The sequence below is a fragment of the Camelus bactrianus genome, chromosome 7, assembly GCF_048773025.1.
Source record: "Camelus bactrianus isolate YW-2024 breed Bactrian camel chromosome 7, ASM4877302v1, whole genome shotgun sequence".
Lineage (NCBI taxonomy): Eukaryota > Metazoa > Chordata > Mammalia > Artiodactyla > Camelidae > Camelus > Camelus bactrianus.
Genome location: NC_133545.1, coordinates 69,440,952 through 69,460,878, shown reverse-complemented (window position 1 = coordinate 69,460,878; position 19,927 = coordinate 69,440,952). Strand labels below are relative to the sequence as shown.

Here is a 19,927-nt window from a genome sequence, read left to right as displayed (position 1 = left end):
AAAATAGTTCAGAACCTATAATAGATTTTAGGTTCTAAATTTCCAAATACAGTCAAGCAACCATGACCAAATCACAACAGAGTGAAACATCTGGCTGTCCAAGGTGGCTCTGAGCTGGGCCTCATGGAAGGAACAAGAGGCCCTGATTTTAAACTAATGAGAGGGGTCTTTTTGTTCCTGCAACTCCTCTGCCCCGACTCCAGGACCAGGCCAAGATGAAAAGAACAGAAATTCGCTCTAGGTTAGACAGAAGTCAAATAGTGCAGAAAGCAAGCTTTCCATATGTGCTAGAAACAGTGAGGATTATACAAAGAAGCATGCATATCAAAGAGTGAAATTCAACTCTCCCAATAATATTTACCTAATTCATCAAAATAGGTATCAATTCCATTCATTCCTGGTACTGAGCAAACCAGTCTAGCTTTTAGGAAGGTGCTCCACTTATTCACCAGGATTCTCTGTCCTCCAACGTCATTCTACAAAAAAACAAAAAGCAGGTAAGTGGGTACCTAGAGTACTTCTACCAGCAACAGATTTTGTATCATTAAACACGCAGATGCTAACAGTTACAGTTCTTTAATTTAGTGGGGAAATTTTAGCATAACCCTCAAATAATATAGATGCAATTCCCCCCAAATTTATTTAAGGTTTGCACATTCTACCTAGTCAGTGTACTTTCACTCTGGCCCATTAAATACAGTTTCTAGGTATTAAACAATGTTAGTAGAGTAGTCTCTCCTAAATAAAGTAGTAACTTCTAGGGTATAGTAAACTTTATTATTATTTTATTGATAAATAATCTGCTTATCTCAGAAATATGGAAGCATCCATTTCTTCTTCTTTCAGAGAAAAAGGACTTGAAATATACACATGTATGCACACTACACATAACAGGTACATGTATTTGCACACATACACAGTACAAACGTGTGTGTATATATACACACATACATAAACATATGCATAAACCTCTTCTTCAGCTTATTCTTAAGTATCCTAAATATCAAACTAACTATACATTTATAATACTACTAGCATTCGCTCAATGTATATTGCTAATTCAGTTGTTTCGTATTTTTACCAAACAACCTATCTGAATACCCAACAAACTACAGGTGCTTTTTCCTATAGAAACAACCATCTGAATTGTTGAAACAAACTTATGTAAAGTACTTAGAATGTGGATTAAAGAAGCTAAAAGGATTTTGGTGAAATTAATTTTTTAAAAATGGAGCTCAAACTTCTGTGTGGGAAGTACAGCCTGATGATAGACCATTTCTTCTTTGTAGGGCTTTGAAAATGGGTAAGATCATACAAAATGGAAAGCTCTTTTTAGATAAAACTTCCACTCAATATGAAATCTAAGGACTAGAAAGTAAATACTAATTTTAGGCAGTCTACAGAATACAAGAAGATTATTTTAAAGTAGAAACCTACTATGAAATGAACAAAGGCCTGACTACAAACTGCGAGACAAGCAAGCTCAGGGAGAGAGAAAGACAGTTCTCACCACGCAGAGTCTCCCCACTCTGCTGTAAATCGTATGGGCATTGTTTTCTGCCTCCAGGGCCTTCTCAGTAAAAAAGAAATACACTTTGTTGTCATCTCGGTCTTCATTGTCAGGGATCATATAAGAACCTACAAATTTTGGCTCTAGAGGAGTGAAAAACAGAAGAAAATGAAACAGCTATTACAACAAAATGATAAATTGTTATATTTTCCTTGGAATTTTGTACTAAACATTAAAATCATGTAGGTATCTTCATGTTCTTTGCAAATCAACAATTTTTAAAAAATAATAGAGGATCTAAAATGTAACTAAATCAGGGAGGGAAAAAAGACAGTTTCAAAAATCATACATTATAGCTTGAAATAAATTCAAAGAAGAATAGATCAGGAACACCATCATGATAACCCCCATAAATGTCCTCCCACACACATACATATGTACATCATATAAAGTCAACATAAACAGATGTAAAATATTTTAGTAAAGAAGTCTTTTTTTAAATTGAAATATAGTCAGTTTACAATGTTGTGTCAATGTCTGATGTACAGCATAACGTTGTAGTCGTATGTGTACACACAGAGTCCTTTTCATATTCTCTTTCATTATAGGTTATTAGGTATAAAAAACGGGGAACGCTTCATGAATTTGCATGTCATCCTTGTGCAGGGGACACGCTGATCTCTGTGTTGTTCCAATTTTAGTGTATGTGCTGTTGAAGTGAGTACTATTTTTTAATTCATAAATTACCTACCAGTCCAACTCATGGGAGACCATCTTAATTGTAAGGTGAAAATTTAAGTTTTTGTATTTGTAACCTAAATGATCTTAGTGAATGACCTTTGATTGATAAAGAATGTCAAATACTTTAATGACAACATGCTGTCAATAATGACTATGTACTCTAAAGCTTAATAAAAAGGCTGAAAATAATGAAAACACTCACCATAAAATGATGTTTTAGTCCTTAGATATACCAATGTGCCCAATATAACCAAGATTCCTCACAAAGGATTCTATGTAAATGAATGTCTAGTGATTTTCCTAGAGTTCACCTGTTTCTAAAGTGCAGTGTGATCCTACTACAACAAGCAAAGCACAGCAACCAATTCAGCCCCGATTACACCAACTGACAAGAGAAAACAAAACAACTCATTGGATGAAATGGTTTTTCACTTTTCATCTATTTGTTTTGTTTTGTTCATTTGAATCCTGATTTCTAAGTATTGCTGTGAGGGCATTTTGGTTTTATAGTAAAAGCTGACCCCTTTTGAGATAAAATGATATGCACATATCATGTATTTTAATTCAGGAATATGAAGGGAAAACCCCTGAAATATGTAAAAGCTACAAACTGCAGAAAACTCCCTTTTCCCCTCAATCCCACCTTTCAACAGGCGCTCGTCGTCATGCTCGGTGCGGATGTGCGCCAGCCGCCCCATGGTCCTGAAGATGGCAGCGTCTCTGCCCCAGTAGTCACTGTAGAGTCCAGCAAACAACTCACTACCTGCATGAACATATCAGTCAAAAATAAGTCAGTATTTTATTCAACATCTTGTCGTAACCTATAATGAAAAAGACTCTGAAAAGGAATTTATGTATATACACATAAGTCTGAATCACTATACTGTACACCATAAATGGACATAACACTGTAAACAAACTATACTTCAATAAAAAAAAAAAGTCAGTATTTCCTTCTGGATCTGAAAACAATGTATAAAACCAGAGCAATAAACATATATGGTTTTTCTGTATATAAGACCTTATGAAATTGACACTTCTTGTTAAGAGCATGGATCGTACAGACAGCCAGGGTTTGATGTCTGCCTTTGCCACATACTAGATGTATGAACTTGGGCAAGTTGCTTAACCTCTCTGTGCCTGTTTCCTCACTTACAAATAAGAATAGCACCCAAAAGTGTTGTTAAGAGTAAAACATTAAGAAGAGTAGTTAGCATATAAGACCTATTGAGTATTTGATAAGTAACCTGGCTTTATGGTATTTTAATAAACTTCTTTTACGTTTCATATCATCAGGATGTTAGTATTAGTATCAGAATCAGAATTAGTATCAGTATTACATGCGAGTTAGCTAACCCAAATCCTTCTTGTAGTAAGAAATTGCTTCCATTAACATGATTTTAGTGCAGGAACCACAAAATCTGACAAAGCTGTATATAATCCAATTAGTTGACATTTAATTTGTTAACCTATGGTTTATTTAGAAATAATAGAAAGTCCATAATTTAATCAGGTAGTCAACAGAATGAATGAAGTTAGCTGCAACGTGTGGTAAAGGTCACAGACTTAAAGTGAGACCAAGGAGTACACAATTGTAGGCAGGGTGTCAGGAAATGACATGTCTTTGGAGCCAGCCACAAAGGAAGACGTTAAAATAGCTCATGAGAAGAGGGGAAAAAAAAACATTTAAATAGAGAAGTAACATAAAGATATAACTGGCTCTCCAGAAAGACCAAAACCTCTCAAGCACAGGGACTTGGGAATCCTCTTTCATCAAAAGGTAACAACAAAGGTAACTGGTGTGTCCATCAGTGAGGCTACAAGGGCTGTCCTGGGCACATGCAGCTCGGATCCAGTCCTAGGTAAAAATCTCTGGCCAAGAAGCAGATGATAGCAATAGATCACTGGAAATAGCAACCTCAATTCAGGGCGGTAAAATTATTTTCTCAGGGAGTGCCATATAACTCTGGTCAGGTTTTAAAACATAGAGATGTTAAGTACACTGAAAGCAGAGTATCAATGCTTTTCTGTTAGATTTGGAACATGTACATATGTGTCCACATGGTATTTAAAATGCTTTTAAGTTTCAGATAATTCAAATTAATTGTATTTCCAATTTAATAAATTTAGTTGCATACTCAAATTTTAAATTAGAATTATTAAAGTTACAGGTATCAAATTTGACCAAGTATCTAAACAGAATTTAAGAGAACGTGGGTGTCCTATTTATAAATCTTACTATTTTGATATAAAGATTGTTTTATTATCTATGAAGGGTTTTCTCTAAATAAGGCCTTTAAAACTTTGAAAAACTTCAATAGATTAAATATATTTGTATGTTTTAAAATCTGAGAAAGTAATCAACTGAGTTGTAAAGAGGACACTTTGTAAGGAAGTTTAATTTTACCTTGAGTTAACCAACAATTTTCAAAAAGCAAAGATGACTGCTTTTGTTAAATTTGATTTAGAAAGAGAAAGAGATATAAACTGAATTTAAAAATAAATTTTTTTTAAAAAGGTTATTATACTAAAGTAGTTTTCATTTACAAAAAGACAAGTAACTGTAAATTTTTTTGTTGTTGTTTTTCACAAAACCCACTACAGATACTTAAAAACTATACTGGATACAAATAAATAAAATCCAGGGTTTCCCACAAAGGAATCCATTTTTAACAAAAACTAGAAAGACAGACAGGAGAGACAGAAGAAATGTGGTACAATATTAACAGTTGGTGAGCCAAGGTAAATGGTATACAGGTGTAAATTTTGTCTCCTTCAGTTTTCCTTCGGATTTGAAAAATTTTAAGACAACAAGTTAAAAATGAGCTGCATTTGTTGAGTTCATCCCATACATTCAATGTATGCTAAATGAGAGATTAGATAAGGAAAACAACAAAGAAAAAAAGATGCTTCATAACCAGACTTAAAATATAATTTGGTAGAAAAGTTAATTAGAACTTTTATTTTAAAATGTTCTTTAGTAATAGAAGGGGAAAAGAGCAACATAATTTGAATCAAATTTAATCAGTGCTGTCTTTATCAGAAGTTTCATAAATATATGTGAAAAAGAGTATTTTGAGATAAAGTCCATTCAGCGGTTAGGGATATGAACCACAGGTGGGGTTCAGTCTGTAGGACTTGAACATGGATAAAAGACAGTCATGATGAATTCAGTAAAAGGCCTTGGGGATCGTCAACTCTAGGGCATAAATGAATAAGTTGACCTATAAGAGTTAACTGACTGCTGAAACACGAGAGCAAGGTTTTTTCTGGAACATTTTCATTTTTAATTATTGTACTTGGTTATAGTTTCCATTTAAAATATAAAGGTCATTTTGTAAAACTGCCCTAAACAGAACTAACTTGTCTAATAATGGACGAGGCTGAATGTTTAATGCATAATGGGTACAAAAACTAGATTTCTTAAAAATCATGACAGTTTTCTATTTCCTAAGTTTTTAATATTTGATGTAATTTAATTCCCTAAAATACTTACAGAACTTTAATATCTGGAAATATTATTATGGTAAAGTAATCTTTATGTTAGTTCACGTCAATTTTACTGCACTTACCCAATTTGAACAGTTTCAAAGTTCAACTTTTTAATCAATTCTAGAAATTTAACAAATAAATTCCCTCTTGGAGCCACTAGATGGAGCCCTATGATACCAAATAACATTACCCAGGCCAGGTTATCTGCACAAAGGAAAAGATGATATAGTATCAATTTTACCCAATTTCCCTTTTGTATCCAGATAAGAGAAAATAGTTTGTGAAAAATTCAAATAATACAATATGAACTGTATGACTTAAAACTTCAAAGAAGCTAGACAGGTGCTAAAAGCTATATGCTATATAAACTGAACAAAATGTGTTTCTGTTGGAAACATTAGATTTTCCTCAGAAGGGAAGAGATTCTCTTTTTGTATTTTATTATTAATGTGAAGAACAAAACAAATTTATAGTAATAGATAATAATGATGTTTGGTAGAACACTTTGCTAAGAAAATAAACACTTTAATGAAAAATAATAAAAGAGAATAAAGCTTCAGCATAAATGTTAACTACTAGTAATTAAATGAGCAAAAATATTTAGCATCATTATATAACAACTGACACTATTTATAGCAAATACATAGTTTCTAATTAAAAATTTTACTTTAAAATTACAACCATTTGGTATAGAGAAAATTTGTGAATTTTCTCTAAAATAATATCTGGATAAATTATATTTTCATGCATTAAAAAAAGTTTCATATAAATAGTAAAATAGGTTTTAGAGTTTCAGTGACAAGAACAAAACTACTCAATTTTTTAGTTTTCTTTGTCTATGGAGACAGGATATTCAATAAATGTACCAGTTTGGCCATAAATTTAACTGGTACCTAGTCTATTTCGACATCTTGAGTATAACCAACTTGATTTTTAGGCCATATATTATTTTTCTTTGTGATAGCACTGATTCTGATGGTAACTGATGTTAGGTTCATTTTAGTTGGTCAAGTGTGGTTATAATTAAAAACTAAAGCACATCTGCAGGGTATTTTGACAGGTGAATGTAACTTATCATTGTCAGGCTCAACAACAGGTTCTCTGTACAGATACAAGAACAGTGGAAACAGTTCTGCATTGGAAACCTGGCAAGCTAAGCCCCTGCCCCAAGTCTGCTGTTTGTAGCAAAACTGTTGAATCTCACTGTCTCAGTTATCTGGAGAATCAGAGAGATGAGCAAGTGATTTCTTGAGGCTGCCAAGCTTTTGTATTCTCTCTGCTGCCCTCTCCCCTGCTGTTTTCCTGCCTGGAATTCTGCACCTCCCTGCGTCCCATTTCACTTCCCACTTACCTGGCCATGGCCTGCTTTTTTCTCCATGAGGGCTTCCTTTTTTTTTTTTTTTTTGCACAGATGTATATCATTTTATTAGTGGTTCAATTCAGGAAAGGAATCAGATTTTTAAAATTTACATGAGTTCACATTTATTTAAAACTGGACACAGTATATATTCTATTAAATTTTACAATAAAATTTTTAAGTGTGAAAATGACTCAATGTTATTATAAACTGAAATTGACTTTCAAATCATGCAGATCATGAATTTTATACAGTCTGGACCAAACTGTTATTTAACAGTTCCTAGCACAACCATAGCCCCTTTTCTAGCATGTTTCTCATCCTACTACATTTTAATTGTCTCCTTATGTGTTTGTCATTATTCCTCACTAGAATGTAGATTTCTTAATATGTCTTATTATATTCTTTTGTAATCAATATCTTGCACAGCATCTGGAATACAAGAAAACTCAATAAACATTTGTTGAATCAAAGAACAGCATAATGAATTTAACAAGTGAATATATAAAAAACTTTCAGTATTTAAATAAAGGCTATGAAATGCAGTAAGAAAAACAGGGTAAGATTCTGATTTTTCAAAAATGCTTCAGGGAGAAAATATCAAAAGAAAGAAAAAACATTCAGTGTTTATATGAATAACAGAACTCTTTGATTTTTTTTGTTGTTTTTGTTCCTCAAGAAGCCTATATTATGTAGTAATATGGATTCATAAGGGAGGGTATACTCAGTGGTACAGTGCATGCTTAGCATGCATGAGGTCCTGGGTTCAATCCCCAGTACCTTCATTAAAATAAATACATAAATAAGTAAAAATAAGTAAACCTAATTACCTCCCCTTCCTCCTTCCCCCCAAAAAAAACAAAAAAAAATTTTTTTAACTAATAACTTTTAAGTCGTGAACACAGGGACTCTTATTTCCTTCTAGTATTTGTCCCCAGGAGTTTGAGCCCCCAAAGACTATGTCTACACTAACCTGCTTGCAGGAGAGAAAATAAGACAACCACCCGACCTTGGAGATACAAATACAAACCTAAACCCATTGCAAATAATTCTAAGTTAAAATGCATAATTAAAATACGTTTCTACACAACTCCTTTTTTTTACAACACAAACTCTAATTGCAGATTTAGTTAAACATAGTGCACTGCCTTAATATTTTATAGAAATTATCAAGCGCTTAGTTCATGGATGGTATATTAATCAATTGGAGTTCTTATTCATCATGTTGTAAATACAGATTTTAATTGGTGAGAAAAATTCACATTTTCCATGTCCTCTCATCTTAAGTTTCACTCAAGCATTTCTCCTATTTATTTTGTAAATGTCTACAAATCTGAATAATGTGAAATATGTTTGCCTCAAAAAAAAAAACATAGCTCAAAACTGATTAAACTGTTGCATTTTAAAACTGAACTGTGTCATTTTGTTAGAAGATCATTCTAGTTTAGATGCACTATTTCACAGAGTAACTATGACACAGGTAAGTGCAAACAGAAACAAAATCCACTTGGGAGGATAAGGATGGATAAGAATGATACACAGGTTCCAACATCCCAGGTCACACTCAGTCTGCTTAGGATGCTGAAAGCAGCCAGGAAGAGCAGGTCCTTTTATTAGTTTACCTGTAGTTGTTGTTTGGACTTTTTGTTTCTGCTTTGGAACAAAGCTAGTATTAGCTAGCAACATCAAGAAGATGGCTTCTGACGGATGAAGGAAAAAGAAAAACAAAATACATCTTGAATCTGTTCATGTGCATTTGGTGGCACCCGTGACAGTACCGTATGTTTCCTTGATGGCCAACTGGTGACACTGATATTGGCATGGGCAAACCAGATTCCCAAGGGGACAGTGTCAATGGGAAACTGAAGAGGATTTTTTTTCTTCTTTTTTTGATATTTTGTTTTGTTTTGAGAAGACCATAAGCAAGTATTCCTTAGAAACTAGCGGTTATGGCCAGAAGCAACAGTCAGCATGTGGATAATGGGCATTCTGCCAAATGAGAGTGCTCAATAGTCTTGGATAAGAAATTATAGATATTCTTTTGGGATAGAAACATGGTAAGGGAATAACTTTAAACTTCCACATAGTTGGGATGAATTCCAGAAACGAGCCAGAACATTCACTTCTTATGTTTATAGAGACTGTAATTACAAAGGCATATATTTTGCCTTTGTTTAGATAATTTTATTTATTTTTCTAATATTATGAAGTCCTATTTTATGCTAGAGCTAGTCATTCGTAACTCTGCCCTGAATATACAGTTAATAAAAAAAATTTACTTATTTAAAAAGTTTTAATGTTATCAAGACCTTGAAATAATCACTTAAATTTTTCCTGGCCTTTCATTCAATCAACATTGACCTTTAGTCCACAGAATTTGTAATAAGGAGGCAAATTCACAAAGGTCTCGTTATGAATAAAAGTGTAGGAAGAAAATCTGAGTAGCTGTAAACTTTTGTAGTTTTATTTGCTGAAAAAGTAACACAGGACAAATATAGCACAGAAAGAGAATTTCAGCGACTGTGAAATATCTCGTTCGTGGTTATTTGTTGATATAAAATTCAGTAAGTCTTTAACTTGAAAGTATCCTAAAAAATTTTAACAACAAAGCTAACACTTTCAAAGCGAAGTGTGAAAAGGTACATGACGAATCAGAGTGGTTTTCCCCCATACACTAGTAACATGTTCATTAGCATGCTTTCCATACTTCAGGTATGGTATGTATTAAATTATCTCTGGAACTGGGAATACAAATCTCAGAAAATGAAACATTTAGAAAAATGGCAATAGAACTGAGAGGACAAAGTATCAAAAAAAAGAATACCAACTTAATAAGGAAAATACTGCAATATTACAGCAAACGTAACTGACGCAAAAGAGTCAGTTATTATTTGTCCTTCCTAGCCAAAATGACATAGGACATAAAAATTTCCTGAATTTTCATTTGGCTGGCCACCAAACCTAATAATTTAGTGGCAAGATAAGTGCTAAATATCTCTGGTGACTTGAAAGGTACAGGCAAGTAAGTAATGAAGCAATTCATTTTACTCAGTGCTTCACTGTTTCTGCACATTGTTTTGAAAATCAGATTGTAATGCCTTGCCTTCTTCAATTATTTAAGACCACTTTAAATGTGATACTAGTAATCACAGTAGGGGGAAAATGTGGCGAAACATATAGAAATATTGCACTTGTGATATGAACTTATATGCCACCAAGGTAAATTATGTTAATACAAAGTGGCATTTAAAGAGCAACCCTAATTAACGCATGATTTCATTTTGATTGGCTTCTGAACACACAGAACATAGTTCAATAAGGACCTTGTTTTACTCCTTAAATCTTGTTTCACACAGAATCATTGCCAGTTACTAACATTTCATTTCTAAATTAGATTACAAATTTAATAAAAATGTGTTCGTTTACTTGTCTTTCATCTAGCAAATAAACAATCTTTACTCTTTGTTCAGTTTTTCAGTAAGCTTTTACTCCATGTGATCTTAAGTCAACTGAACTGAAGTTAAATGAAATAAAAATTGTACCTAAAGTCAAGAAATTACAAGAAATTCTGATTTGCAGGCATGTTTTTATCTTTGGGGGCCTTGTTAGTTTTATGAGCACTGTGACAAACTTGAGTTTTATTATGAAAGTGCATCTTAATGTGAACAGGCTTTAAAAATTAAGTGTGACCCATCAGGAACAAAAAGCAAAAAAAGCAGAAATGGTCTAACGATGGTCATCTTTTAGGTGGAGTCCTGCCCTAACTCATCAGCAGAGAACACGCATGGTCATAAAGCACCACATAAATGCATTCTTTCCCTGTTGGAGTAAGCTGCACCGAGCTTGCCAAATTCCAACTCAGGTAGCTCCATTTTTTTTTCCAGCCCAAATTCCTGCTGCTTTTTCAATTGGGTGAATTATTCCTACTTCCTATCTTTTAAAGAGTTGCTGGCTCACATAGGTTATCAGATTTCCATCCCAGCGGCTGCCACATATCCACATTCAGCGAATGAGCTCTCAAAGGTACTTTGGGATGAAAGCTAGTGGATAAATGAGAAGAATTATATTTTTATTTCTTCTCTTTGGAGGGATTATTCTATAACTTTTGTGTTTAGCTTGGAGGGCTCTTATGATTTGATTTCTCTTCTGAATAAGCGAAACAGCCACCCAGATGGCAAGCATTCACATTTTAGCATAGTGTAATTCGATTTGGAAGTTCAGTGAAACTCACTTGGAAATGTCCCTCCAGTAATAATTCCCCTCTTAAAAAATTCAGTTTTAAATTCCTGGTTTCATGAATAAAAAAGCTCCAAGGAGGCTGAGTGGCAGGGTGACTACAAAAAAAAAAATTACTTATAACCACTTAAAAAGAAATGTTAAAAATATATGGTGTTTTCCTCTAATCGTTTTAGGATTTTACTATAGAAGTAGTGTTTACTGTGTAATTTTTGACTTTCAATACCTCTGATAAAATTCTTGTGAATACTATTCCCAAATTTATTTTTGGTTTGTTTGTTCAGGAACCCCAGTGAGTATTCCATTCTGTTGATATTTATAGGAGGCCTTTTCTGTGCAAGATACTGTATGGTAAACGAAAAGACAAGACAGTCTCTTTTTTCCAGACATATTCAAATTGGAAATCTACAAAGTTACAAAAATCACTAAGAACATTAGGAAAAAAAAAACTATGAGTATCAAAAGCATGCTTTTTAATTCATATGCTGCCAATCTAGTAGGAATTTCTAACATTTATAGATTTGGCATTCACCAAAAGTGGTATTCCTAAGGATCTAATTCTTACTAAGTCCGAACTGACTTGAGGAATTGTGTCCAAGTTTAAAATCTCCCCTCTTCATACTGTCTTTATACACATGAAAACACACAGCTTAGTAGAGGAACTCAAGATATCTTAATATTTTCTTTAAAATGTTACATTCTTGAAAAATAATCTCTTTATTCAAGCTCCTGTAGAACTTAGTCACAATGTGGAATTCTCATTTTATGGCTCTTCCAAATTATGAAGCCGAAGTAAATCGAACTTTCCCTACTTATTAGAGCTAACGTAAGATTTTGTTGTATACACACACACACACACACACACACACACACATACATATAAAAGCTCTACTTATTTGGACCTGAGTACCATGACTAGGATGGGGGTGGTGAGGAGTGGGCTACAAAGCCCATCAAAGTCAACTGTCTTGACGCAGCTCAGGGAACGTGTAGCCTCTAGGATACACAGGAACATTTGTGTCAGCTCTAAATCAAGCATAAGGTATTGTGGTTAATCATCAGTGGGGAGTTTTAAGTTTTAACCACTTATTTAGGAGAGGAAGTGACTCCATGATATTTTACATGTTCTCATTTTTTGCAAACAGGATGACCTAATATTAGCACAGAATGCTAAGTGTTGCAAATGTAATTAGCAAAGCTTATACATCCGTACCACACCTATACCAGAACCTCTCAACACTGAGAGAACAGCATGGCTCCTAACAGCACCTATGTTAGGTGTCAGGTATCGCTCTCTTCAAGTTTATACTTGGGAACACCCCCATCTATCTGTACAGTCCTGGAGTACTTTGACAAGGGTGTGCCATTTGCAATCCCAAATTGGCTAAAAGAGAAAGAAAAAGTATTTGCTGGGTCTTAAGTGAGATTCTCAGTTATCTCACCTAATTAGATTGTAATCCAATGGAAATCTAGATCAGACATGGCCAGCTTCTTCCATTATTCCAATGTGGACATACAGTGGTAGTTTGAGCAAGTCAACCACTACAGTTCACATTTTAAATTAAACAAGAATTCAGATAAATGACTTTGAAATTTTAAATTGAGACACTTTTCTGCTGAATTCTACTGAGACAGAGAAAAGCACCAAGAAGAGAATATTAGAAGTTCCCCTAAAGTCACAGAGTAATTAAAACATAACGAATTAACATATGTTCAAATAGTTTAGTGTCTCTAGCTACATTTTTATAGAGTATTTATATAATTGCATTTTGTGAACAATAAATGGCACAGTACAAAATATCTTATATTGGGTATTGTATTAATTGACAGTCTGTTTTCTGGATGAGATGCCCATCCTTCATAGCAGCTGAGCTTATTTTAGAGTAAGACTGGCCCAAGTTAGCATGGCTTGAAATTTAATATCCTTGCTCCCAGCATCAGTGAACAGATATGACAGAGCAATGTATGGATATGAAGAAATACCAAAGAACCTAATGGAAGTTTCAAAATTACTGTGACCACCATCTGATGTCTGCGGCCGTGATAATTACCAATTAAGGTGGAGATGAAGGAGGAGCTGGGGTCAAAAGGGCATCTGCCTCGTCCTCGCTCAGATCTGTGTAATTCCAGGCGAAAAAGGGGATCCTGGAAAGAAAACCAGAAAAGCCGTTATATATTTTGCCAACTTTAATAAGAATTTAATTTTTCAGAAAAATTAAACCTTGATTATTTATAAGGCAGGTATCTTAAATAGGGCACCTGTGAGAAACATAAGGTACTTAGGAAGAAACGGGATTTTATAAATAAATACAAGGGTTTTCAGGCCAATCTGGTTTTTCTCACTCCTCTCAAAAATGATGCAGGTGCTGAAATGAAAGAAATTCACAGTTTTTAATCACTTGATCAGACAGTATTAGTTATTCTGAGTTGTGTCAGTTAAATATTCCAAATGAATGGAAACATCCTAAAAAAAAAAGTTAGTAAAAAAGAGACTCAATGATAAACACGGAAATGAGCTATTTTGTTTTAATGAAGACCATTACTGATTTTTTGAATAGCCTGTAAAAGAAAATGACAAAATTTTATATCAATAATTTGGAATGATTATTCCCAATCACTTATTCATCATCACATATTCCTCTTACAGATATCTAACATTTAATAATTTAGAGAATGATTACTGCATCATTAGTTACTGGGACATATATGTGTAAACTGATGCCATATTATGAGCAATATTTCAGTCTGGTTTCACACAAATGAGATACTGGAAATAAATATTTCCATGAAAAATTACTACTTTACTGGTTCCTACTGCAATCACATAACCACACGACTCTTCTCCAAATGTTCTCAGATTTCAAAATTCTCATTAATGGATATTTTTATAATTAATCTCCATTAAGTGTGCTACAAATGGTTTAGGTTAAAAAAAGCAGTTTGGAAAAGTGACAATAAAAGTCAATATAGAAAATTTTGTAAGGAAAAAAATTGCTTTGCAACATAATATTGCTCGTACCGCCCACTGTGTCATCTACGTCTTGCACACCTGTGAAGCAAGAACTTATAAACAGTCCAAAGTCCTGAGGAGCATCTGGGAGTTGCATGCACTCTTCTGGAACTTGATTGTGACTTTCCTAGCCATTCCATTTTGCTCCATATTATCTATCCTGTCCTTTTCTTGTCATTCATACCTAATTTTCTGCTTTGTCTCTCTGATATCCTAAAATCACTATTTTGATCCTGCCATTTCAAGATCTTTCTGTTAAGTGCAGAGTTCACTTGACCCCTATAAAACTCCAGTCTTGTCCTTGAAATTGAACCACAGCCTATGGAACAAATGTGGCTTCCGAACCCAGAGGTTCCAGAGGTGTGGCTAAACTGATATTTTAAGGAAAAAAACAGGAAAGAAAAGCTTACCTATTTAGATATTTCACACAAACACAAATCAGTAGAGAGCAAGTATGCCAGTAATTTGAGACATTTTTTGTGTTCATTTCCCACAGATGACAGATGTGTGGTGACATAAAAAGAAAATGTTTGTTGACATGATCTAGAATTATTGGTCTGCCCAGCTAACACTTAAGTTGAGAAGGTTTCATTTAAATTTGCAAAACAGATCCATAACATCATATGGGGGAGTAAGTAATCAAGTATATGAATGCAATCCTTGTTCAACCCCTTTAATCATGCCCATTTTATAGAACATTTAGTTAAAAAAAAAAGTAGGGCATACATACTATCCTTGTTCAAATATAGTCAGATGTCCAAATGTTTGGTCACAGAAAGCAGCTGAAGAAATATACTGAACTGCTTTTCTTAAATCAAGACTTTCTATAGCTTCAACATTCCGTGATCCTCAGTTGTTTTGCCTTTAATGACTGGCGAAGTTGTTTTATCTAATGGGTATAATCAGAAACCTTAAAGTCTAAAATTGAAACTGCAAGAGGAAAACAAATGCATTATTTATTCAAGAAAGTATAATACATTCATTTAAAGTTAAACTGTCAAGTAGGGGAAGCAGCAAATGCAAACTGTAAGAACACTAAGATAAAGAGAATCTTGGATTTTTGAAGAATTACAGAGTTAAATGAAGGAAATGAAGTCACAATTTCTTAGAAAAGTCACAGGCTTTCATAAATATCAATCATCATCTAGGTTCCTGAGGCTATTTTTGATCTGCAAATTTCAGCATGTTTCTGAGATATCAAGTATCTAACATAGCAGTGTCTTCAACTTTCAAGAGAAATAAACTGAATCAACTAGAAAATAAATTCACACAAGCCTGTAACTCTAACATTCTGAAAACAATTAAGTGGAACCCAGAATGTATGAAGCACAAATCCGTGCAGGATATAAATCTATTGGAGTCTGCAAAAGGATGTACTCTTTTATAAAACTTCAAATTTGACAATGAGAATACATGACTATTGAATATTGAATAATAAATATTCACATATGCTCAGAGATCTATGCCTTAGGTCCAAACTCAGATGTACTTTGACTAAATCCTTCCCATCTTTCCCCAGAAGACCCCAAATATCTCTCATTAACTTGATTAATGACTAGAACTACCTCAGCAATAGTCATTTGAAATAACAAATAAATTAAATTAAATCTTTTGCCTGTTTTCTATATCACTACTTAAAATCCATATTTTTGAAGAGCTTAAAGGACAGATATAGCTACCATTTTGATTTGTACAGTGCTTTATGTTTTTAGTGTACATGTGTATCAAATCATGATGTATACTTTAAATACCTCACAATTTTATTTGCCAATTATATTGCAATAAAGCTAAAAAAAAAATGCATGTATCCTGCAATTCTAGGTTTTCAGCCCACTAAAGTTAGAATAAAAAGATAAAACTATTGGATGATTCCTGCTTTAGATAAGCACCATCATCTTTACAAAAAAGAAGAAAGGTCCAAATCTGTAGAAGATACAGTCATTTCATCCATACATAACCCTTAGTTAATAATACTCCAGGAGTCAGATAATACAAAAATGGATGACAAGGTTACACTGAATTGTAGACTGTGATACGTACACTTAAAATCAAAGACTACTGTAAATGGGTGTTTCAAGACTACAGTATTTGTAACAAAATAATGAAGAGGTGCTTTGAACACTTGAAAGTTCTGTAACTCCTACCTTATCACTTTGCATAGTCTTCTTTGACTCTGTTCCCAAACATGGCTGGTTGTTAAACATTTTAATTAATAAATTACATGTCATTACATAGTGCAGAAATCCCTATACAGATTTTTATTAATCAGAACATACCCTTCTGCAGAAGTATACTATAGGCACTGCCAATATTCCTTATTTAAAATCATTATATGCCTTAAAGCAGTAATATTGTATCCTTTACATTTTATTTTTGAATTACTAAGTTAAATGAAGCTGTAACAAAAATATGTTACCCAGTTTTTTTTTTTTTTAAACAAAGGCCATTACGATGTTACAACTAAAATAACATTTGATAATAAAAGCTAGCAAAAGATTGACATTTTTCACATGAGTAGCCTGGGAGCCTAAATATGGCTACGATCACACACAACTTTACTATGATTTTCATCTCAGCCTGGTTTACTGATCCAAATAATAGCTTCACCACAACTGATCAGTCTGAACACTCTCATTCCTTTTTCTGATTTACTTGTCTTTGTCCTTTAGTCTCATTTCTCTAGATCAGGCTAGGGCCCCTTTTTATATAATTTAAAGGTACCGGATACTTTTCTCATCATAGTACTTATCACATTTCATTGCAATTCTTTATTTAATTATTCATTTCTCTAAAAGAGTTTTAGATGGTTTTTGTGGGAAAAGACAATGTCTGTTGTTAGCAAGAACAAAATACGTGTTTTGCCTGAATGGATTCTGGTTCTAGTATTCACCAGTTCTTAAATTTGGGAACACTTATTAAATACTTAAATATTACTTCTTAGCCCTGTGTGGTGGGGCTAGGGGAGAACAAGTGGCTGTGGGGCAAGGACAGGTGAAAAGATGCCTGGACTGAGTTTTAAAAGCTGAGTGAATTTGGACATAGGAGCTGGTAAAAATAGACTAAATTTTGTTAGGGCTTTAAAATCTTGTGTAGTCTGGCACTATTTTAGTAGAATAAAAAAGAAGTCAAGGGATGTTACCCTAGAATAAAATTTATGTTGGGAAAAAAAAACTGTTTATGTTGTTTAAATAGTTTTATCTCCTTTGTTGTGTGGTCCTGGACTATTTTCTTATAGATCTAAACTCATAAAACATAGCTGTGGATAGTTCTGTTGATTTAAAACTAGACAATATGTACAAATTATGACCAGTCTGAAGTCCTTAGGGTTTTTACATAAGTGACTTTATCCATAAGTACTTCATCTCTAAAATGCTGCTCTTACAGTCTGAGGACACACCATTCTGAATGGCTTGTAGGTTTTTAAATTTGATTTGGGCTCATTAATGTGTTTAGGATAATAATGCCCATGTAACACTAAACATTCAGCGCAGACCTTATCACCCCAGGAATCCTGATCTGACCCCTCTGCCTGCCTAGCCTTTTTTGAGCCCTCCTGACGCATCATATAAATCCCTCTTTCGTAACATTTACTTCTCTGTATTATAATTGTCTATTTGACTCTCTTCCCTACCGGTTTGTAAGGTTTCCTTGAGGAAATCAGCTATATGACATTTATCTTTTATCCTCTGTATCAAATAAAATATCTGACGCATAAGTGCACAACTGTTTATGTTGTTTAAATAGTTTCATTTCCTTTCTTGTGTGGTCCTGGACTATTGCAGATCTAAACTCATAAAACATAGCTGTGGATAGTTGTTGATTTAAAACTAGACAATATGTACAAATTATGATGCTATGCTATGCTGTCCATGTTTTCCTGCGGCTGTCAATACAGCAACACCAGGGATCTATTTTTTCTGTATTTTGATTGCCATTAGTGTTAGTAAAACTGATGACATTGTTCAAACAACTAAAGGCAAAATAAATGTGTTTTTAATTTCCTTGGCTATTTAATGAAGATATTATATTTTCATATATACTTTGACAATTTATAATGGACTCCTGCCAAAGTTAATATATTAGGATAAAAACAATATAATTTGATATTACATGGCAGTTATTAAAAATAAAATCAGATATTGAAGAATTATGAAGAATTATTTTATCCCCAAAGATCTTATTAATGACAGTATGTAATTTGAAGTAATATGAAGGTGTGACCTGGAGGTACAATAATTTGTTAGTTAAGGCTTCTCTTTCCCATATGATTTTTTTTTTTTTTTTTTGTAATGAGGAAAAAGTAATTCTCTTGATACTGTGGTGCATGGTCATAAAACTTCAATACTGAATTGGCAATAAAGACTGAGTTCTTAATTTTTATCAAACAATAACTTGACAGTAATTTTAATAAATTATCTACTGCTCCATGATTTTAGAGCAAAGGCTTTCTTTATCTTGTTAAGCTATATATGACAAAAAACAAAACAAAACAAAACACTGATCCAATTCATCTTAATTCTTTAGGACTCAACACATTATTTTTGCAACTTTATATGGCTGAGATGTAGAAATTTTAAAAAGGAAGAAAATTCACCATAGAGTGAATAGTACTGACATTATGATACAAAGTAGCCAAGTCCAAACTTTTATTGCTTTGTTCTGTATAGGTCAAGCTGACTTCAAAATTATCTACAATTCAAGAATACAGTTTCTCACATGATCTGAGAGTTCACTGTGGTCTTAAATGCAGTGTTTAATTTAGTGCCCAATCCAATAAAATACTAAAAGCAAGTAATAGTTTTCTTCCATGAAGTGGAATTCTGCAACCAAACCAACCAGAGAACTTGAGTCATGATGACATTGTCAATGACCCCAAAGCAATCGAGTTTATGGTTCAAGTAATGTGTAATGCTGGTGTTTAACCCTATTGAGAATGCTGGTCACTACTTACACTGGCTTTCCATTATCTATGTTTTAACAGCTGGAATTTCTGCCTGAGTAATGTGGCTTAAATTTATAAGACATCGCTAGTATTAACAGTGTGGGCTGCACTTTTTGTTTTGGTGTGACACGGAGTTTTTCAATAGATCCTTGTGTGCCTGAGAAAAAGCAGGACATCCAGCTTACAAATGTGGGCAGATGCATGTGCTCTTCAGAAAAATGTTTGTGAAGAATAAATGCTGCATCTTCCCAAGAAAATTTTCTCATTTAGGTCTTGAGGAGAGCCCTAAAAAAGCCAGCAAGCCTCCTGTAAGCCCCGTCGATAGATGTGAGTTATTGCATATCAGGTGTTACATATAATGCCAATAAATAAAATGAGAGTTTCCCATGAATAAATCAGCCTTGTGAACTAATACTAGTCTTGCCCTCAGTGCCATTAACACAGCCTGAAAGATGGCAAAAGTAGAACATATACAAGATAAGACAGTCACCTATTTTATTACCTATTCCTAATAGCTTGAAAAAAAAAAAAGTAAAATACACAGGCTCATACACAAGTATCTATCAAAAATGAAAAATGAAGAAAGGTGCAGCTTGGGTACAAAAATGCCTAGAATAAATAACCATAATGTGCACTTTA

The 19,927-nt window shown here is 33.5% G+C and overlaps 1 protein-coding gene and 1 non-coding gene across 2 annotated transcripts in view; both read right to left on the bottom strand.

Moving 5' to 3' along the window:
- The window catches only part of SEMA3E (semaphorin 3E), a 226,253-nt gene that overhangs the window by 38,267 nt on the left and 168,059 nt on the right, over positions 1–19,927 (bottom strand). The window contains exons 5-8 of the mRNA XM_010946629.3: positions 13,388–13,481; positions 2,895–3,014; positions 1,511–1,653; positions 362–476 (exon numbers count right to left, since the gene is read on the bottom strand). Coding sequence (XP_010944931.2) covers positions 362–476; positions 1,511–1,653; positions 2,895–3,014; positions 13,388–13,481 — 472 coding nt within the window. The remainder of the gene's footprint in view (positions 1–361; positions 477–1,510; positions 1,654–2,894; positions 3,015–13,387; positions 13,482–19,927) is intronic.
- LOC123614522 (U6 spliceosomal RNA) lies at positions 2,132–2,235 on the bottom strand. Its single transcript, XR_006721931.1, has one exon. It is a non-coding gene; the product is annotated as a U6 spliceosomal RNA (small nuclear RNA).